At 32.9% G+C, this 24,240-nt stretch overlaps 1 protein-coding gene across 5 annotated transcripts in view; it reads left to right on the top strand.

The window, feature by feature from the left end:
* Nucleotides 1-24,240, top strand: part of LOC117215754 (trace amine-associated receptor 9) — a 107,730-nt gene that overhangs the window by 68,465 nt on the left and 15,025 nt on the right. For all 5 annotated transcript variants that reach the window (XM_033462218.1, XM_033462217.1, XM_033462220.1 and 2 more), the window contains one exon: nucleotides 15,693-15,947. In XM_033462218.1, the coding sequence (XP_033318109.1) occupies nucleotides 15,693-15,947 (255 nt within the window). The remainder of the gene's footprint in view (nucleotides 1-15,692; nucleotides 15,948-24,240) is intronic.

Raw genomic sequence — 24,240 nt, 5'->3', positions numbered from 1 at the left:
TTGGCTTACATGTACCGCATGCTCGAGATAGCCAGCCATGTGGACATGGAGGAGGAAGCAAAGGTAGAATACATAGTGGATGGAATAATAGACGACGAGAACAATAAGGCTGTATTGTACGGCGCTACGTCAATTAAAGAGTTGAGGAAGAGGTTAGTAATGTACGAAGAGCAGAAGAGTCGCAGAGCAAAGTCGATTGCGAAGTCGGCTAAAACCCAGAAGAACGGGAAGCCCAGTCAATCTGTAGATGCAATGAAGAAAAGAAGATGCTTCATCTGCGGTAGTGAGGATCACCTGAGTGTTAAGTGTCCGGAGAGGGGAGAAGGTGTTAGGTGTTTCAAGTGCAGCGGATTTGGACATGTGGCGGCGAATTGTACAGCGCGACAAGTAAAGACTTACGTAATCTCAAGACCGGAGAGGAAAAAGTACGTGAAGGACGTGTCGATAGATGGCTGCAGGTTTGTCTCGTTAGTGGATACAGGTAGTGACCTTACGTTCATACGAGCGGATGAGTATGCGAGGTTAGGATCACCACCTCTGGGAAACTGCAAACTTAGGTTCGATGGTTTTGGTTCTGTTGGCAATAGTACCTGGGGCGAGTTCACAAGGGTAATGACGGTCGACGGGTGCGACTTTACTGTCACTCTGCATGTTGTCTCGAATAAGGTAATGACAAGACACAGTCTACTCTTAGGTACCGACTTTTTAGACCAGGTAGAGTTGCGAGTCAAACGGGGCGAGGTGACATTTTTACGACTCGACGATCAGACCGACGGTCACGAGGACGCGCCGGATGTACTGGGGGTAAACGCGGTAGAACAGACCGACGAAACAGACCTGACACGCGTACGGGAACCGCATTATCGTGAAGCGATTCGCGATATCGTTAGGGGGTATAGGCCGGAGAAGAAGAGAGACGTCGGGATAACCGCGAAAGTAGTTTTGGAAAGCGACAAGCCGGTAGCGCGAAGACCGCGAAGACTGGCGCCGTCGGAAAGAAAGGAAGAAGATGATTTGATGGAAGCGTGGACAAACGAGGGTGTCATCAAATCGTCAGACTTGGAGTATGCGAGTCCGATAGGTGTAGTTAGAAAGAAAGATTTGGGTGTGCGTGTGGCTAGATGGGCCTTGTTACTAGGCGAGATTAAGTATCAGGCGTGTCATCGGCCGGGGAAAAGTATGCAGCATGTAGATGCTCCGAGTAGGAACCCCCTGCCGAGCACTGTGTATGTAACGGAGAGTGAAGACGGGCTGATTGCACGGTTGAGAAGGGCACAGAACAAGGACATTGAAGTCTGTAGGATTTTGGACGCCGCAACGTGCAGTCAGGCCGATGGGCAGGTAGTAAGAAACAATATCTTGTATAAGGAGTGTGAGGACGATGTGCTAATAGTAGTATCGAAGGCGATGCGGGCTCAGGTAGTCAGGCAAGCGCACGAGCGTGGGCATTTCGAGGTTACCAAAACAGAAGCTATGGTCAAGAAGGACTTCTGGTTCAAGGGGTTGCGCGAGAAGGGCGAACACATGGTATCCAACTGTCTTGACTGTAGCCTAACCGAACGAAACATAGGTAAGCTAGAATGGAACCTGCGAAATTACAAGAAAAGAAGAAAGCGTGCGAAGCAGTACCTGAGGAAGGACCCGTGCACACCTCGATTTTATGAAACCTTGGGTCCTAAATGCCGAAAGTGACGCATCTGATGACAGCGAGATAGAAGGCAACATCTGAGGGCAGATGTTATTGCAGGATGGCCGAATGTAGTATCGTGGACGAAAGGCCTGGGCAATATCGGACGAACTATGAACAGTGTCGCGAGAGCCGAGGCGCCGTCGGGCCCATCAATGTGTCATCGGTCTTTTCAAGTGCATAGTTTCGTGGAAAAGACCTACGTGACCCTGGCCACGAGCGTCTGCAGAACACGTGTGCGGTGGGCCTAGGAAAAGGGCAATGGAATGCGACAACGGTCAGTCGAAAAGCAGAGCGCGAGTCGAGAACGAGAGTGCGAGTCGAGAAGCCGAGTGCGAGTCGAGCGGAGACGGAGGTTGCGAGTGGCGTTGCCGAGAGAGTGTGGATTGCGCTGTGTTCTGTACGTTTGGTATGAATAGTTCAAGTTAAGCCACAATCGTCTTATCTGTCTGATTAACATCTCTATTGTCCACTTTTGTAAACATATTACATCACGATATTACATATATAAATAAGAATAAACAAAAAATAATTTCATTTAATCAGCGAAAAGTATTTGTATCTGTTAATTTGAATTTTATTGTATATAATCAGATTATTATGTATGCATGGAAAATTTAACGGTACAAAAATTCGCAGATCCTTAAATATTCAAAGTAGAGTTCTCGTTATGATATTCAATAGGTGAAGTAACAAAACGAGGTTCACAATATCCAATTTTGTATGAATCAGAAACGTGAGTAGAATAATAAGAAATTTGTATTCTTACAAAAATATGTTTATCGTTCGCTGGATGTATCCTTTTCTCTGAAAGCATCGAACTTTGCGTTGCCACTTCAGTTTCAAACGACCCAGTTATTCGTTATGCAACGGTTAATCCTGGGCTCATTAAATGTTTGCGGTATTTATTTCTTCATGCTTACAGCATTTTTAAATTGATGCGGCGCAGTGTTTACAGTTGTAAAACTTCGATGACGTTTTCAAAGCTAACTGCTGTGTTTTCGTTGAAATCCTTCATCTCTGTCAGGTTGCTCCGTTCAATATTCTCTTTAAGTCCTTTAACGCACCAGCCTTTTCATACTCGTTTTCATCCTGAATTTTTCCTATACAGAAGTTTATTACATCCTTTCGTAAATCAAAGTTCTTGGTTTCCTATGGAATTAATCCTTTGCGCTCTTTATTATCTTTTAATAAAGACATTTTATGCTATTATGTCACCTAAGAAGTGTCCAGTTACACTTTAGATAGGAATACTTGCAAAAGAGATTGTTTCGAACTTTCGAAGTTTATTCCACTATAAAGATATCAGTACAAAGTTATAAGTATTTAGCAAAATTCGCATGAAGTATTATTCCAGCATAAAAATTTATAAACATAGTAACTTTCAGGTAATAGAATTTTAATAAAACTACGTGACCTTAAGTATAAAGAAATAATTCTTAGATACATGATAAAAATGAATCTTTCACCTAAAGAACTCTTTGCAACGGAAGCGGTGGAGATAGTCGTCGCAGCCTTGTAGCCATAATGACTTTGAAGACGCCGTTAATGGCATAGGTAAACTTTATTTACCTCCTTATAGCGGAAAGCTTTTGTAAGACGCTGAAATCTCGCGTAACCTGCAAACGAAAATCACAGGTTTATTTTCATTATTAGAAGAAAGAATGAAAAAATCAAATTTCCTGTTAATGTCGACTTCCTTCTATGTTAACAATTATGTCGTAGTGTTTTAATTATACAGAAGCTATCTGAAACATTTTAGTTCATAATTCCGACTCGAGTGAAGGAAATTATTCTAAATGAACTCGTTACGCTTGACGTGTGTTGCATGTACAATGTACTTAAATCAATTTCTTTGTTAAATGTTATATATTAACATATAAATGGAGTAATATTGTACTTTCATATCCGAGCGCAGAATATCTATGGATTGTTAACAATGTTTATCATACCTTTGGATATATTTCTAAAGTAAGAAAATATTTTAGAATTATAGAAACAGTAATAATGATATTTTTTAAACTAAAGAAGCAATAGAAAATATGTTTTCCTTAAACTTGTGATATATCTATATATGACACGTGTGTATTATTTATTAATACATTGTATAACAAAATCTATAGTCTCAGATTTAACATAAGTAAAGCAATATGATTTGTATAGAAATTATTAAATTAGCGTTGTTCTTAAAATTATGTACGATGAACATGGTATAAAGAGTAAAGTTTTCAAGTTTAATATGTTAGCAAAGCGGAAGAAAATACTGAACTTGTATACGAATTGTATACAACTAGCATACAACTTTTATGAATAGTTTTTAAAAAAGTTTCATTACAGCTCTCTTGTTCATATCTTTTTGTGCACTGCATGCCCGAAGAATTTGATCCCGTTTTGTTTCATTCTCCTCTACCTTTACTTATTCTTTTCGCAAGTTCAGCGCCATTGTTCGTAGCGTACGTTTACGTACACTATAAACCAAAAACCTTTGAAAATAAGAACATTTTTACGTTCTTCTTTATAAATTTTGTTTGAAGAATGTGGCAATATATATATTGCTATTTGGAAAATACAAAATAATTCCGGCCTTTTTAAATGAAAAAAATGATACTTAAATTTTATCTTACATTAGTAAATTCTTTATTTGATTCAATTTCAGGTTACAATTTTTTTAAAACGTTAAAAATCGGTTAACCTGTGATTTCTCAATGATTTCGAAGTCCCCTGTATAGCTACCTCTATTCGACAAGTTCATCTGGAACTGAAATATTTTTTTTATGTATTACAATAGGAGCAAAATTGAAGTAAAAAATCGAAGCGTTGTAGTGGGTTTAAGAGCCATTTTTCAAATTGTTTTCGTAAAAATATGAATTTGAACAAACATCCGCAGTGTAGCTATGGACAGGAGTAGAAAGAGAGCAGAGGACTGACAAGTTCTCTCTTGAACAACGTTGACATAAGGGTTGAAACGACACGATCAGTTTTCCTAGGCGTGTGTTATGATCTCCGGCGTAAACGGCAACGTTAAGCCTTTGCATCAGTATTGTTCAAGATTTGAGTCCAAGGAAAACGAGTATTCGCGTGTACCATGTCTTCTGTCTAAAGAGCAAGATAAAGGGAGCGAAGTTAACGGTTGAAGTCGTAAGCCTATTTTACGCTAGTAACAATTGATATATTTTTGTCAGTGATTTATTTATTTTAGTTTTATTATATTAATAGCTTTATTTATTTTATTCCTTAAATTATCCTGCTTTAAATTATATGTATACGTGAGTCTAATTATTAGACTATAGTTTTTGCGCCATTATGGGATATTTGAAAATGCAAAGACACACAGAATGCACATAATATCCAAAAATATATAGAATATCCTAAGTATAGTACTTATTATGATATTTAAGATAATAACGTATATGATGTAATGAAATAGTATATTTATTATTATTAAACTCTTCACGCTCCTTATTGTAATGATATGGAGCGATTTTTAAATTTAAATAAAATAGTTATTTGACTTCTGCTATTTATTTTCAAAAAATACTACATATATGATATCTCAATTACGTAGTGGAACGCCAGCAGATAGCATAATTAGAATGGCAGGAAACAGATTTATTAATAGCAAATCGTTTGCAAAATGGCTGTAATTTCTACTAATTTTACGAAGCTAACTACATATGTATGTTGCTTGATGATTGCGTTATATATAATTACGTATTTAATGATTACATTATAATATGTATATTCACATAAAAAGTTCAGATGTATTATAATTAGTATGTGCCAATGAGTCTCTTCGGTTCAAATTCTCGCGGAATACACCTATAATTTACAATCTTTGATGTTAAAGGTTTTAGCCCTGTGTAAGTGCATTGCGACCAATCATTAAGTTAATGGATATCGTGTACTATGTGCTACGCTTGGTGTACCTCTTGTAATAGCAACAGCTTACCATAAAGTTACATCTGTTGATAATACAACGTTGATTAACAAACTGACGTTGATAAAGTGCAGAAGCATACTCAATCTGAAATATCCGAAGAAAGCGAACATTTCATACGTTACGACTGGATATACAAAGAGCATATCGGTAACTCAAACGAGAATTTGCAAACTCTCAGCGCGATGGGCTTGAGAAATAGATTCTGCCATAGTTTGATTAAACAATCTTCAGAATTTCAGGTGCGAAATATTCTCACAGCTTTCTCATGGTAGCTGCGCGCAGGGGTAGTTTGGCAAACAATGCGAAGTCTGCGTATAGAATTGAATAGGAGGATTGGATGCGCGTGCTGATTGAATGCTAGTTGTACGACGGAGTAAGAGATTTAAGTATGCTCGGTTTGAATGTGGAGGATGATATAGGCAGATGTTTATACTACGTTGGAGTACTACGTTTGTACTATACTATCTTTGTACTGTGTTTTTTGTATTATGTTATTTTTCATATTCAGAATGATTACGGTGAAAAGAACAAATTTCCATTTTGCTTACAATTCGTACATTAATTCTTACATCACGTTGAGTTATTTCTTTTTCTGATTTCAAATTTAATGAAAATTATTTTATACAGTTTAATTAAATTTTATTTGTATCATTTCACATATATTTCCCATAATCATTACATTTTTACTAATATTTCATTTTACGGTATAATAATATTAATTTACATTACAAATAAATGGTATATATTTTACGTGCTTAATGAAAACAAAATGTCCCTAGTTACGTATGTATTCGCCACTGTTATATTAGGATATACGAGAACCCATCTAAGACCAGCGGAAAAATGTTACGACAAATATGGCCAGTATGAATTTAATACTATTATGGCAGGGGTTGACAAATGAGACAGCAGCAGAAGGCCTTTCCTTCCCATCGTCGAACACTTGGGCTGGATGATGATATAGAGGTCGACCTTAAAAACGGAATTTTTAAGACCAATATCGTATGAAATCCAAGCTTTCCGATTTTTAAGATTAAAACTATATATGTTTTAGTTTTTAAAGCTTTTGTTTGAATTCTAACAAGAAAATCGATTTATTTATTTTCAACAAAAGATAACTGCGACAACTAATTATGAACAGGCTTAACCTGTTCCTTCTTTTCATAATTAAATTACCAATTTTTGGGACCTACAAAATTATTTTTGACATGTTCTTATATTTAAGGCTTGCAGATAATCTAAATTAGTATTTTTAATTGTCGCTATTACTTAATTTTCTTTTTTATGACTGTTCAGTATACATTCCACATTTTTAAGTATTTTTTTTTTATTTTCTCAAAAAATACTTCAATCTTTAGACTTCTTATAGTATTTTTTAGCAACTACTGTATACGCATCTAAATCTGTAAAATTTGATTCTCATCTGTGTGGAAACATCATTGAAAAGTGGGGGATATTAGTCTTAAATTGGAAATTATAAATATTCTTGTGACATGCAAAAGTCATTACAGAAGCGTAGCTCTGCTCCATCAAGAATCAATTTTCGCTCGTCATAAACCTCGAAGGCAGCAGCACATAAATTGCATTTCGTCGTATAATTCAATGAACTACTGAAACACGCGAGAAATCCGATCAAAAAAATTCACTGGTCTGTACCGAGATTATAAGTTTATAACTTCTGTAGGAATTTTTTATCATTCTATCGCTGAGAGAGCGAAAACATCAACGTACTATTGTAATTAGATTTCGGCGTAAGAAACAGTAAAATGTATCTGGACTATTACGAAACGATATGTTGTTTTTACCATTTCTCATAATATACGTTACTATTATGTCTCTTATTTTGTAAATCCACTTCTAATTTTATATAAATTCAAATACTTTTTGTATTTTTGCAAAAAGCGTGTTTAAATTATATCTGTCGAAATAACACAATCAAATCCTACCTCTATCTCTGAAAAGAATTAATCTATTTAATTCCGAATGAGCTAACGAGATGATTAAAAAGCTGTCATTTTATTTAGCAATCTAGTATTACGTAACGATATCGTGACATTGGTTGTTTAATTATTAAATCTTGTTGATTGGGTTGTTCTCCCTAGAGTAGGTATAGGTTTCATTTTGCACGTGCAATGACAGGATTTAAAAACAGTGTACGCATTGAAACATTTGCAAATTACATAGCAATCTAATAGAAAGAAAAAAATGAATAAATTGATGTATAATCGTAAAGCTGTTCGATAACATTTATTGTAAGGATAATCGTCGAAACGTATAACGTAGAAATTTTATAGCGTTGATTTATGATATGATCAACCGTTGCTTGGCAAAATTTACGAATTGTGTTATTAAGCCCACCACTTTAATTACGCTGTGGATATGAAATTTTTATGGAAGTTTCATGGTACATGAACTGATGGAAAGCGCTAGGAAATCGTACGATACAATATTCCGCAGAGAGAGAAGATCTCACGAATTCAGATTCTCCACTTGAGGTTTGCCAGAATCTTGATGATTAATAAAATAATTCCATGAACATAGCTAGAATATCTTTACATTGGTGCTATAAAGGTTTACTTATGCAGTCTACGGAGCGGAATTTGCCTTTTCCTTGTAGACTTTTGGGGGTGAAGCACGGGAGCAATGATATTACAACTTACAGTATGATTAAAAAATTACTGTATACTTCTTTATTTTTGACAAGATGCATTAAAATTCATATATGCTAAATGTTTTATATAACATACATAATATATTCAGAAAAGGCTTATTATAAATTTCAAAAAATTTTCTGTAGAATACATAATATTTTCACACAAATTTTCTGTGGCAATCGGTAAAATATTTTTGTGATTCACTGTATATAAAAGTAATTTCTTTCTTTCTGATATATCTGATAATATTAACACTAGAACTACCACACCAATCAAATTGACTAGTTTTACAATTTTATTTTAAAATTTCTACTTCATGTTATATTTTTTCCCCGCAATGATGTACTTTCGCAACGGTAACTAAAAGAATAATATAATGAATTTTATTTTGTTTTTTATGTATTCAAATTCAAAATAATTTTGTATCAAGGCTACTTACACCAATATCAGTTAAAATGACTGGTACTTGTCAAAGTGTAAAAGGATCCTGCAATCCGTTTATCGAACTCCAATTAACCAGTTTCCTCGTTTTGTACAACTTCCCACACGTTTTTAAAATTTTTACTGCGTATCATTCAATATGATGATATCAGTCATCAGGAAAATTCCGGATCGATCGCTAGATCCTAACACTAGAAATACCACACCAGTCGAAATGACTGGCTCTACAATTTTATAAATGTGTCAACCCTCATTTAGGGATCCTAGATGGATTAATAATACCAAAAATGTACTACATAACACGGAATTGCTTCTGTAAGAAAGTAATAAATCGATAAATATAAAAATATTCTATTATTACGTATTTTTTAAAGACCAATCATTTTCACTGGTTTTGGTGGAAATAGCTTCGTGTTAACTTTCGGTAGTTCTACTGTTAAGTTATAGCATCCAGTAATCGCATTACATATGTACTTACATTTAAAAGTATCTGAGCGCTTGCACATTTTTTTAGAATATCATGCCACGATTAAATCCATTTCTAGAAGCCAATTTGCGATAATAAAACTGTCGTTTATAATAATAAAATATTGTAGAAATATTTTGTTGTTTGATAAGCTCTTTAGCTTCATATTTCTTAATTTCTAAATTATATGTGAGATAATATTTTCTTTGTAGGTACTTAGCCTCATTGAGCTTAATAATTAATTTCACTGCTGATACAACACCTTGTATTAACAAGCCAATTAATTAAGTGTATTCCATTTGTTCATCATTTATAATATTTAAATAATTGTCGGTCGGATGTTTTACCTTTTAGTTACATCATATCTCATTTCGATTTGGCGAACGATTGAATTAACAGATATATTTGAAACTTTAATTAAACTTTCCAGCGCCAAATTGAGTTGAAATACCTATACGTTATAAGCTCTTTTCTCATAGCACTCTAATTCAAACGAATGGATTTCACAATTACCGTACTTACATTTATGACTGTAACAAAATAACACATTTTCAGTTATCAAAACTTTATATACAGGGTGAGTCTGCCAACGTAACAATATCAAATAAACTAGTTTCAAAGGTTTAATAAAAAAAATCATAAATTACAACAAAGTGAACAACTATTTTAAATAAAAATTAAATACCATCGAAGGGAATATAATTTGATGTTATTAAGTGTTAATACTAGTATTACTCTTTTTGCAGATAGATAGGGAAAATACACATGAAGGTCAACTTCGTTTTTTTTTTGTCTATATCAAAACTATTAGCTTCGAAGGTATTTTAATATACAACGTCTGGCTATAGGATTAAGATCACATGCAAAAACTTCTCTTTCGTGGCTACATCGTGAATAACTATCCGTATATAACTATATAACTTATAGTTTATTATAATATCCGTAATTACTATTATATCCGTATATAACTATAAATAAAATTATCCTTGGTTACACAAATTACACTGTAATTTATAATAAATGGAAGATTACAAATACATGATAATATTATTAATACAAAATAAATACACGGAAGATTATATATACATAGCAATTAAATAATTTATTATGTACCATAGCACAAGCTGACAGAGTTACTTTTTTTAAACAACCATACTTCAAATTTCTTAAAATAGCTAGAAAGTATTAGAGGTCTCGAGTGATTCGTACTTTATAGTCAGTTGTTGTATACTATTGGAATATTAAAAGATGATTATAAATAAAAGAGAGTCAATACTACATGCACATACTACAATACTACATGAAATGATGAATGAGGAATACTGTGTGCCGATCTCGGATGAATCTCAATCTCTCGTCCTCTGTCCAATATCGCTGACGTGCGCACTCGTTACCCAGTTCATATAGAATCGACGGTTGTCCTTATCAGTCCTATAAATCACGATGTGGACAGATCGGCTACTGACGAAATGCATGTGGTAATTTCTACATACCGTGAAAGAGTCCTCGTTTATCATTTTTTCTTTTTGCCATCTTCAGTGGGCACAATGAATTTTTTCACCTACGTAAATTAAATTGTAATGGTTCTGTTCATTGATCGTCACTTTGAAACTTTACGAATTTAACGTGGCTAAGCGATTAACAGATAAAAAGGTGTTTTTTCTTTCTTACTAAGGCAATTTTAGTGTTTATGAAGGGATTACCTTATACAATATTATAGTATACATTACACATTATCAGATAAATTATAAGACAATGTTTCGTTATACCGTTGCTTACGAGAACGAGTAAATAAGGTTACATATTGTCACAGTATCCTTGTAGAATAAAACGCCAAATGAGAGATAATCGAAGGAAGAAATTCACCTTCTGTAATATTTTAATTAATTCAGTTCTTTATTAAAAAATGCATTCATGGCTTTTGCATTCATGAATTTTTACATACAATGGATCATTTCACTAACGTATTCGTCGATGTATTGATAGGTTGGTACAGTGGCCACTATAGGTGTCCTTGCGAAGTGTCGATGCCCGGAAGTAGAAGCCGCGATCGCATTGAATCAATTTCGATGAATCGCTGGTGTGTTGCGAGTTGACGTTACAATTGTATAGATATGTACAATACACTCGCAACGCAGTTGTGGAAGGATTTTCTGATAAATTACTATCTTTGTCGTGTGGCAACAATATAGAGATGTGTATAATACCGTGTATGTTATAAATAATATTATACAGTTTCTTACAGAAGTTTGTCTTTTAACAAGACACAAATACCAACTAGCAATTTACACAGTCTCTATACAGAGATTTCATGTATGAAACTTTATATGTATATATAACCTGAAGTTAATTTTTACGAAAACTAACAAATTAATTTATTTATGATTTATTATACAAATCTTCTAGGTGATATTATAATATATTAATAAAACGTGTCTACTAGAAAAATTAGCAGTTGATTCATCTGCTAGTGTTTACTCGTAGATATCGTGGGAAGCGTCGCGTCGTTCGGATCGATAATTGAATTTTGAGATCTGGTAACCACCGACGCGATTTTGAATTAGGAAACTTAGTCTAAAGTCCATAAGCTCAGTCATTGTAGGTACCATTCAAGAGAGATGACGCAAATTATCAATAGGATCAATTAGCAAGTTAGCTAATTTCGTTCATGTAGATGCTACAAAATGGCTAGTATAAAGGCTAGTGTTGATAGTTGAAAGATTTATTGAATAATGAAATATCATTTTGTATACACTATATCATTATACGTCTGGTCATATTAAGTACATTTTGTACATTTTTGCATTTATCATAAATGCATAAAGATAATTGTATCGTTACCAATTAAACGTGGATTGAGCGTTACGATATATTATAACAAGTTGTAACAATTGAATACGTAATGCTATAACAAGAGATGAATTAAACAGAATTGATGCAATATTGAAAGTAATAGTCAGATAGAAAATGCTGCCAGTTATGCATACAACGGTTGCTATGCATACTTATGAATAACGCAGATATGCATAGTTATTCATACAGCCTGCATATGCATATAACGAGTTCATATTAAAAATTTCTTGGATACGTGTGAATGATTGTTTATAGTACAACAAAAAATAGATAAAAGTATCTGCCTGTTTCAGACACAAAAAACATAGAAATTATTCATTTTAAGCAATACGTTTTAATAATTGACAAGTGAAACGATTCTTCCATTAAGAGAAATAAAATAAATAAACCTGATAAATTAAATCTTGCTTTTTAAATTTCTTTAAAGTTATTGTTTCAGCGTTAACGTTAATTATACAAACGTTCGAAATTTCATATCGATCGGAAAACAAGGGATTACATTTTATTTTTTCTATTTGTTATTAAATTATTGTTTCACCTTTCATTACCCGTTATATAAATATTTATCGTTATACAGTGTAAGCCTGTACAGTGTTAAGCCTCCGAACTAATTAATCCTGACTTTTACCACTCGAAAGCTTTAATTATTCTAATTTTCTCAATAATCATGTAATTCTAAGAATTGCATAAGAAAGGTTGCCTGGTTCAAAAGTAAAGCTCGCAATGCTTTAAAATACAAATGAAGCGAATAAGAAAAAAAGAAAGAAACGAGGAGATGCAAGGAAAAGGATAGGAAGGAGTACAAGATGAGGAGTTGGGGAGAGAAAGAGAGATAGAGAGAGAGAGAGAGAGAGAGAGAGAGAAAGAAAGAAAGTGAGAGGGAAAAAAGGTGGAGAGAATCAGGAAGAAGCGAAAGAGGAAGGATTCATCTAAACGAGCAGATCCGTAATCCTTTTACTGCTGTGCGATGAGAGGCTTTGACGCTGACGAGCTTAACGCTTTGCGACTTTCGTAACGGTGTCAAGCTGGTCTAAAAGACGAGTCGACTAGACGTCCTACCTTTTAGACGTTAAGGTCGTCTTATTCAACGGACTTCTGTATTACTGAATGTCCTCGTGGTTATTCTTTAACCAAAAATTAGTCAATGAAATGTTATTGCTTTCATCACAAAACTTTTGATTTTGATATCATCGCCGATATGTCATACGTTGAATATACACGAACTGCGACCGAATGACGTGTACCAGCATGCATTCCTTATATGAAAATAAATCGAAAACGTAGAATAACATTTTTTTACAAGGTGTTTTGTTCCTGAGAAAAATAAATTTGAAAATTTATCATACGCGTATACTAGATTAATTTTTGAGTAGTGAATTTCTTTCTTTTCTTTTTTTTTTTTTGTGAAAAATATCGATTTTCGAATATTTGGATTTGAGCTGTTATTATTTCTCGAAAAATAATTTTTTTGCGTCGATCGTAGATCAGATGATAGCTGTGTATGTATAAAATATAATCCCATTAGAATTTTTGACTTTGGATGAACTAAAGGGCTAATAAAATCATATCAATCGAATTTTGCGGAGCGTTCTAGTTCACACGCAGTCCAAACTGCATTTTTCAGTAAATCGAATTGGAAAAATTTGTGTAACATAATAAAAGTATAATAAAAATGTATGAAAAGTTCCAGATTAATTTGTTTCATATTATTTGTAATAAAAAATGCTAACAAATTGATATCTATTACATAAAAAGGTAGCTGTGCCTTTCTAACTAAACATGTTTAAACTCCACTTTTTTGAGAATGAAGTCTTTAACGAAAATTTGATTGGACATTTTTTACTTATTTTCGTATGTACAATGATCTTCTTGCGATTCTTCAAACAACTTTAAGTATATGTGACAAATTTTTAAATTTGATTTTCCCGAAAACGAAGCGTTATATGAAAAAATTATCTTCTATATTTTCTTCTTATTTTTTCATAGTGAATCACAAATTGATTTTGAAGTTAATTGCTAATATATTATACGTTGAAAATATATAATAAAATATCATCACATTTAGTACGTCTTGCGAAGATTTATTACTAATTTTTATTAATATTTGTTATTAAAATAACTAAATAATTGTTGTTAAAAAAATTTTTTGATTTCGTAACGATGGAAATTCTATATAACTAGATACAAGTTGATGAATCATCACTAACTATACTAAAACTATACACACAGGTATGTCAATCTGTAACATACATTTATGTAAGGAAAATTACGAAGAAAGTTGCGGCTTGCAAGATAAATCACAGATTCTTTAACGTATTTTTTAATATTAGAAGTTTCTTACAGGCTCTGCATATTTATAAACCACGATACGAAAGTTTTCAAAATATATCGGAAATTTTTTATCGTAAACTTTGCAAGTTTCATGCAGTATGAAATATTATTACTCAATATCTGTATGCGAACAGAAAGTATTTCTATTTGGAGAAAAATATCAAATGATAAAGTACATATACGCTTGCAGAATTTTGTTAAAGTTACATAAATGCACATTTTGAATATGCGGTTTGGAAAATTTAAATCCAATGAAAACAGCTATATATGAGTACATGCATAGATAGCCCGATTGAATAAATCACTTTGACATGACAGTTAAAAAGTTCGAATTTAATGACCCGGTTTGCAATTCGATCATTCAAATTTTTCCCTTCTTTGCAGGTATATAATTGAAGAAAATTTCCGGCAATTTAAACAAAAGTATGTAAATTTTCAATGAAAAACCAATGTAAATATAACAATGTTATGTGATACCACAGCTTCTCTGTTATATTCATCTCTTTTCTGTGTTGGAATACAACGATATTAATCGCATACAGATGAGGTGATTGATCGAACGGATTCTTCCCTTCGTTGCCCAGCGATATCCCCACTAGCGTGCGTTCGTTAGATGTACCATGTAGATATGTCATGCTTTAACGGCATAGTGCTTTGTATCGCGAAGTTGCTGGAAGGTTCCGTGGCACGTGCCGCCACAAAGCATCTACACATATCACACTCATTACTGCATAGAGAGTGGGGTTCAAAATCTTTTCAAGGGCCATGGGTCACTAAGTCAGTCAGTCTGAGAATAACTAGTCAACTGTCAACATTCACAACGTTTACTTATATTTGCTGTAATTTTTGTTTAATAAATATCACATAGTATTGTTTCAACACAAACATTGTGTCTTCCACAGATTATTAATCTTAATTCCGGGATTAAATTCTAACATTCTGCTTCTTTCATGTTTTCATTCTTCATAGTCAGATCTCACACCGTCGTGTGCTTCTATCACTGTAACAACATCAAAAAATTCTATCATCAAGTTGTATTGTGCATTACATTTATATACGTCATATCAAAGATTTTATTGCGTAATGTTGTAATAATCATAAAAACAATAGGAATACAAATGAAATATACGAGAATGGGAAGGATAGTATTCAACAAGCTTGAAATTTACGCTTATTATGAACCCGTGATTATCATAAAATCATTAATATCTTTTAGAAAGAATTGATTCGTGAAGCATTTAAACGTTTAACGTAATATACATATATTACCGACAATGAGCAAGAGACGTTAAGTGAATTCATTTCATTTACATATTTCAGCTTGTAGCTCACGAGAGACGACTGTCAACTTCTGCCTCGCGAACAATGGCTGCAATGAGTTTAGGATTCATTGTTATGGTCACACCATGGACAATTCAGGAAGTCGTTGCAGCTTGTACCGGAAGCAAACCACCACCATTCCTCGACTTCCTTGCCACGTGGCTTGCGCTCTCCAACAGCTTCTGGAATCCGTTCCTCTATTGGCTGCTCAACAATCACTTTCGCCGTATTTCAAGGGAGCTACTCTACACTAAGGTGAGTACGATCAATTACGTTTCACGTACGTAAACCCTATGGTTTACGTTTTCCACTTAACAAGCAGTCAGGAATGTGGATATGAGTTCTACTGGAAGGTTCTATCGCACTTGTTATAAATTTATTATATTTTTATTTAAAGATATCGTGTTTCTCTTTTTAACGATGCAACCTTATATAATAATTAATGCAATAAGTACGATGTTTCTTATTAAAGCTTCTTTAATCATTGTTAGCTATTTATCCTGGAGGGCGAGTATACTTGTTCATACATAAATACGTCGAGCTTATCCCGCTCTGTTGATTTTTATGCCGTTTGCCGTAACTTGTACGCATACGCATTAAGTATCGATTTAGCTGTACACAAACCGGGTGTCTAAAGAAATCAGTTGCTTTCATGAAGAATGTGTAGTACATATTTTTGTCAGTTTTGTAATTTCTTCACATCACGTGATACAATGTAGCAACCTTTTCTTTTTTATATATATATGTAACTTTAGCTAGTGATATTTTAATATACATATTGTGTTTATAATATTGCTTGGAAAATATTTTCATTCCATTACATTTTCACCTCTACACTGTATATTGCTATGTTATAGACATTTCCTAATACCAAAACATGAACATGCACGTGGTCCGCATACCTCCTAGTGTGTATAGCATGAAGGGTTTAAGAGAAGCGTTTAGCTAGCAGTTTTGTGTAATATCCAACTAAATTCGTACACGTGTGAACTTGTATTATGAAAATCGCCTGCAAAACCTAGAATATGTAAATTACGTGCTACGGTAAATTTGCGTATTGTGCAGGCATAATTAAAATAGATCTGACAGAAATACACGTATTAATAAATATTCTAATAATTCTAATATAGATACACATACATATATTCGATACATAGTAATAATGTGATTAATTTACGTTTAACTTGATAATAATTATTTAGCATTACAACTCATTTAGATATTAATGAAATTAGTAATTTTAGTCTATTTTTCCTTAACTTTTATTATACATCTTTTTTAAATCATATTTATCTCTCAGTTTTTACAAACTGTAAAATACAAGTCAATATTTGTTCTTTCTACTCTCGTATTGCTTCCAATCTCATGCTAGTATACTACGCTTTTTTATCTACTTTTCTATTTTTTGTCTCTTAAATGCAACATGTAATACACGAGTTAAACAATAATATATAAAAGAAAAAAGAAATACACAAGCATGCTTATACAAGGTACAACTTATACGCGGAAATCGGAATTCTGAAACGTTTGTCATCGTTTATTATAATAGCATTATCACTATTAAGCTCTAAAGCTATAGAAACATATGCTTCATTCAACGATGCTTGCTGTCATATACTGACATTTTGCTAGCATTGCATGTGAATCTGATAATCCAATCAATATTGGTTTACTGGTTGGTGGTTTAAATGACATTTAGGCTTGCAGAAGTTCGGTTTCTTAAACGAGAAAAGGTTTATAAGAATTTTAAATAATGTATCAGTAAAATGCAAAGATTTAAAATAAATTTCTTTATATACATAGTTATAAAAAATGAGAAACTTAAAAAATCGTTAAAATAATAATAACAATAATTTTACGAATATCGCTGGTAAATGTCAAGTTCGAGTACTGTGAAAAGATAAGAAGTTGTGGCGACATTGAGGTTGCACGAAGAGAAGTAGGTACTCCACTCGTTCCATCCGCTTCGTCTAACTTCACCGTTAATGCTCACCCTTGCACCATGATATCCAATAAATTATTGCTCACACATATACTTCATATATATATTGAATGTGTAATTGATAATAATAAAAACATATAGATTAATTTAAAACAAAAATGATAACAACTTAAAAAGAAATTGAAATATTTCAAATATTCCAGTAAGTTTATTCCATTGAATCAAACAATTATCTGATAGCAATAATTTTTTCGTATTTTTAGTAATTAAATGAATAATAACATGTATAAATAACATATACGGAATGTACACATACATTAAATCGTAATGAATGTATATAGAAATGATATTATATAAGGATAAAACATTTCCACTTGGTAGATGGCCTAAGAGTTTTAATCTGTGTATTATTTCAATTTATCATAAATTATTGCACGATTATTCAAAAGATTTATTCAGCGTATCTTCGCTGTAAATATCTCGGAGTTTTCGCATTTCGTACGATATGCGATAAAATTTGGTCTTTCACGCCCGAATGTGAGAAAATAACGGTAGAGTGGTTACGGTAAAAACGTTGTGGCACGATAAAACGTTACAGAAAACATAAGATTTATTTGATCCAATAGGCGTTAGGTAGAATGGCCCGTTTCCAATACTTTCTGCAATTTAACGATCCTTTCTTCTCCTCGGCGCTTTTCATCCTTTTCCCTTGCTGTTCACTGATTCAGCATGTCCCCGAGATACGTTATGTTGACCCTCACGGTAGCGGTCATACATCTCCGTGCTTCGACTTTACAGCCCATGAATTCCGAAAAGCTCGTTGGTGTCCCGTAAATTTTAATCTTCTGGAAACGCTTGTGTTCCTGTCCGCCACTAGCTTGCCTGTTATCGTTTAGTACAATAGTTAATTCATAGTTGATTGTTGATTTCTGTGCATCGAAATATGTGTCTCCATTTCGATTTAACTTGTTTGTGTTCAACATGTTTGTTAGCATAGTGGATTGGAAGAGAACGTGCATCACAGATCATGTTTCGTTCCTTGGAAATTTTATTATAACATTTTTGAAAATATTAATTTACAATATTTTTAATGCAAAGATTAGAGTAATTACGTTTTTATGAATAAATGTCAACATTTAGAAAGAATTAATTTAAAGAAGAAATTATACTATCTATATCGTTATGTAAATTGCATCGAAATACATTTATATAACACTGTCGTTTTCTTGCTGTTAAGTTATAGTGTTTGAATACTGCAGCCAATATCGGCGCATATTTTACACCAGTTTCAATGTATTCGTGCAATTCGTCATTCTTAATTACAGACGAACGTGATCTGTTGCGTAGAGATTTATCACATCCGTTAAATCGTTTGAATTATTTTTGTGTTGTTCTTTCATAGATAGAGCTTGTCCCAGAAAGAATAAGAATATTTCAATGTGTGGTGAAACTGCATGACAATCGTGTAATATTTTCTGTATATTTGATCAGTTTGCCAAATCAATTCCAACGAAAAGGAAGGCTCGGACGAAAGACTTTCATAGAAAATATTTGAAACTAATTTTCTTACGTAGAATAATTTTCTCCCCGATTTTACTATGATTACAAAAATTCTTGCATACATAGAGCAGTTTTTTAATTCATTGAATTTATTACCACCTCGTACCGAAAAATATCCACGTATTCTTATGGTCAGGCAATTCGCGTGATTTGAATACCATTAAAACTTTTCTATTGAAATACGTTCACGCCCCCGATTTTATTAAACGAACAGAGAATAGCAAAAGTTTTGACAGGTCCTATTCTACATGTATCACACGGATGAAGAATCTTGCCAATTTTCCAGTAATAATTTCGTACTAATTTATTAAAAGTATATAAATTTGAATTTTTCATCGTATAATATGTTAAAAAATCTATCAAAGACATGTGTTAAAACGTATTTTATATATTAAACACGATTACTAAAAGATACAAGTTCCAACTTTATAATACCCATCGAGTAGCTGAAAATGTACTTTTGATCTATCGATGACGGGTCATCCTGTTCTTTTACACCATTCCTTATCAGAATAGTATAAGGTCGTTCAATTTGGTCCTAGCGTACAAGGATGGATGCTTTTGCCCGCGAGCAAGCAATGTCGACAACCTTTAAGACAGAATGAGAAGGAACGATAGTGGTGAGAGTGTAAGTTCGTATATAGGTTCAGCTTCTATACAGAAGCTTATTGCCATACTTCTCTACATTCATAGAATATACCGCTGCAAGTCCATCGTCCACAGAGCTGCGGCTTCCGTGTCCACCAATTTTTCTCTGCTCAAGCACGTTGATATATGTCCGTATAGAGAACGAGCAGAGAGACTCTCATGCTAGCCCCTTCATCGCGCAAAATTTGATTTTAAAAAATGGCATCTTATTACAGCCAGGTAATTATTAGCAGACACGTTTGGGATCACTTTTGTAGTAACTACCGAATATGGTGATTTTACTCGAGGAAGAAGATCTGCACACAGTGAAATACAAAAGTATTTGAACAATTCTTGTAGAAAATCGTTACACATGTGTGCTATAACGTTAATGTCTTGATCTTCAGATTGTTTAGTTTCTAAACTACGAGTCAGATGAAGAAAGTTTTCCAAAATTGATTTAAAGATTATTTTATTAAGGTGCCGATACCAAACGAAATGTATACTATTACTAAATCTTTTAATAGATAATTTCAATTTATAATCTTGCAAAAAATGAATACTGTTCGTGGATATTAATTTAGCATTAGTTCGTACATTTCGGTAAAAGTTATATACTGTTGCCATAAATTCAGCGAAACAGATTTGTACTTAAAAAATACTTAAAGTTTCCATGAAGCTAGTACATGTATGTGATATTTGATGTGGTATAGCACAGAAATCGTGAGGCCTTATTTCTTTGAAGTGGCTAGACAAATGATCACGGTTACTTCTATTCGATATAGAGAGATGTTAGGGAATTTCCTTGTTCTAGAATTGTATCGTCGTAAAATCGATCTCGAGGGAGACATAGTTCTAGCGAGATGGAACAACAGCTCATACTGCCACAGCACCCTTGATAGTAATTCGAGGAATCTCTTCAGCTTGTGCGATTATCAGCGAAGAAGACGTTTCTCTTACTTGTCAGTAAGATTTATTTGCATTGAAATTGTTATAAAATTCAAGCATATATTTAAAAAGCCCGTAACTACAGTCGCAACATTTGAAATCCCAAAATCTCGGAATCCTTCGAAACTCAAACTTTATTTGTATAATATACAGGGTGGCTGGTAATTCTATATTTTCTATATTCTATATTCTATATTTCTATATTCTATATTTTCGACTTCTTTTTTCGCGTAGAATCACCCCCTTTCCGCTTGTACCACCAGTTACCAACCACCCTGTATATATTATATGTATGTTATATATATATTATGTATATTCATGCAATTTAAAATATTCTAAAACATTAGTTAAGTATAGTAACGATTAATGAATCATCCTAACGATTATTTCTCGTTAGGCTATATATTCACGCTCATTGCCAGTGAATGTGTTGTAAATAACGTCAATTTCCAATTAAATTATCCTATAATTAATAATAACTCTGAAAACTAAAGTTTAATGATCCTAATAAATTGCATATTATTATCTTCCTACGCGAATATAAAATGTAATTTATTTACTTACTGCTAACCCAACTAATCCAAACAGCCTTTTCTTGCACAAATTGCAACTTTGAAGTTTCTCATCTTAAATGTTAATAAGCAATATGAAACTTCAAATTAATTAGTTTTACAGCATAGCTATTTTTCGTTTAACGATGATACAAGACAGAAGCTTTATATTATGTTTATACAAATTTTTTGTACAATCATCCGATTATTTTATTTATTTATCTTAATACTATTAACCCGTGTTTCTATTAGAGCTCACTTTTACTAAAGATGCCAATCATAATATTCCGACAAAAAAGAAAAAGAAAATACATAATTTCTGGTATATAATCCCATGCCACTGTAATCTTGTCACATTTTATGCCGTATGATCTCTTTTTTGTACGCTCGAATAATTCAGTCTAGAAAGAGAATTAGTTATGATGTTCTTTATCCCTCTGTAGTTACAGAGCCAAACACTTTAATCTTGGTGCTTGTTTTCAGAATTGTCCACTTTGCATGGGAATTCGTATATATTTATAGTCACATTTATATAAGCGGTATAATCTGTTTCACGTGATAAATCATGTTTGCACTTTATCTTCCAGCACAGTAAATTCCAGTCCAATCTTTTCAACGATAATGCGTTTAAATGTTTTCACGTTATATTTCCGCGAATATCATCACCTGTAATTTATCACCGTTTTCTATAACGCTATGATAATAAATTACTAGATGAAAATTAGTGGCTCCAGACATTAATTTCTCACGAGCTTATTTATATCAATGAATTTTAAGCCATTAGTATTGGAAAATACGTTATTCTGCATTGAATCGAAGAAATATCAAGACAATTGACTAAGCCATCTTTTTGTTCAAATCACGTCAGAAACTTGGCTTTTGAAACTATCCTTTAACGTGATAAAGAGTAACATTGAACATTCTTCCTTCGCATTTTTAAACATTGTCGTTTGATGTCGTTTGATTGAAAGCAATATTTGTGTAGTAAAATTTTGCAAAGATATGTAATGATTTCTAAATTATGAATTTTTCATACTGAATACATTCTGAACAACCCAATATAATAACGTAGTTGTTAGAAAGATATGGGAGTTTTAAATATTTATCTACAACCTCTGCTCAAATAAACGAAATTTAGTTTTTCTGAAGTACAAACAAAAAGGTATTAATTCTATTATTAAAATATTTCATTTGTCAATTATGTTTTCGTATTAGTTCAAAGTCTCTACTGTAAATATTTCGTTTGTACATATTCAACAGCGATTGACGTGTTGTGTGATCACGGAGCTTAAAGTCTTGCTCATCCTTGCTTTGGACTAATTTGCCAAACTAGTACCACTAGATCTCTGTTAGTCTCTGAGTTATTATAGTAGTATGTCCGCAGGATATTCACAGATACAGGAGAATTAATGTCCAACTATCGCCGCATATCTTCGCTAAAACTGTATAAAAACAGTAAACTATGTGATTTTTTTATATGAGATAAGTAAATTAGTCGAATTCGTTTAACAAAGAATCTCATTGGAAATTTGATTCATTATTGCAGAAATTTATCCATATACACTTATACATCCATATACACAAATAATGGTTCGTAACTATTTCCCTTTCGTCACTCTGAGTATAATTAAAAATAATTTGGATGCTAAGATCAAAGTTGTCACTGTTATTGTAAGGGCTTTTAATGATAGGTTCGAAAAATTTCATTTGAAGTTTGGAAAGTTACTAAAACATTTCTCTTTTCTTATATTAATTCACCTGTTCATCTTTAATAGTGGAAATTCTAATAAACGAGGAAAATTTTCTGGGGCCTCTCTTAGTAGTATTTTGTACTCCTGAGGGTGAACAATGTACTCTCGAACAAAATGTTTCCCTGTAGGAACATTTGTCCATCAAGGGTTGGATATATCACGCGCTCGTGTTCCGGTCAATGGTAATTAGCAAATCCACTAATCCACAATGTTCATTTACGTGTGTGCACAATTCTCTATCTGAAGAATACAATTTGTACTACCATAATCGTTTCGAAATTCTAAACGGGATAGTAAACGCTCAACACTTTTGCTAATATGATGATAAAATAAAGTTAATAAAATTGAAATTTTAATTTTACTTCTTGAAAGTAATATAGGTTCCTTTTTATGAAAATACATAACTTAAAGTTAAATATAATTTGATTTGGGAGAAATTGAAGTTCTAACTTCACGAGGCAAACTAAAGTTTCAAACAATTTTCTGCTTATATTTTCCAATACTTGGTTCAATGAACAATTAACTGCACCTATATTTGACATTGTTAAGTAAGTCTAAGTTAAATCCATTATTCAAAAGCGTGGTTCAATAATTCTCATGTTGAGCGTTAATAAATCCCTAAATGTGCTTGATGATTCGATCAGGAAAGACGAATATCACAGGTTATAACTTTTCGTCTACTTCAAAGAAAAGAAATCGCGATAGTCGATACTTACATTGCCTGATCTTCAGCCATATTAACCTTTGTTGGCGAATTCACACAGAAAACTTCATGCATTATTGAAGAAGTTTCAGTATTTTACTTCGACCATTCAGAACGTAGCTGAACCATGAGACTCGAATATAAAATATTATGGTTTTCAAACGTTCTGGAATTGATCGGGGCATCATGTTCCAATTATATAAATTGGATCGACGTTATCAATTATCTGTTATAATAAATCTGAATAAAAAACTTAAATTTTTCAACTTCATAAACTTATGTTACAAAGCAGCGATACGATAGAAAACAGAATTTTAAAAAGCATAAAATTTCGAAATCATTAAATGTTAATTCAATTCTTGTAATTATAAATACATTAGAACACAATACATTGCAATATGATAATTTCGTTTTTTCCAATGTGTTACGTCGCGTAACACTCTACCTAGCCCAGGCCACACACCGC

This window comes from Bombus bifarius, unplaced genomic scaffold (assembly GCF_011952205.1).
Source record: "Bombus bifarius isolate JDL3187 unplaced genomic scaffold, Bbif_JDL3187 scf7180000009790, whole genome shotgun sequence".
Lineage (NCBI taxonomy): Eukaryota > Metazoa > Arthropoda > Insecta > Hymenoptera > Apidae > Bombus > Bombus bifarius.
The sequence above is the reverse complement of the archived record's forward strand: the minus strand, read 5'-3'. Positions and strand labels throughout refer to the sequence as shown.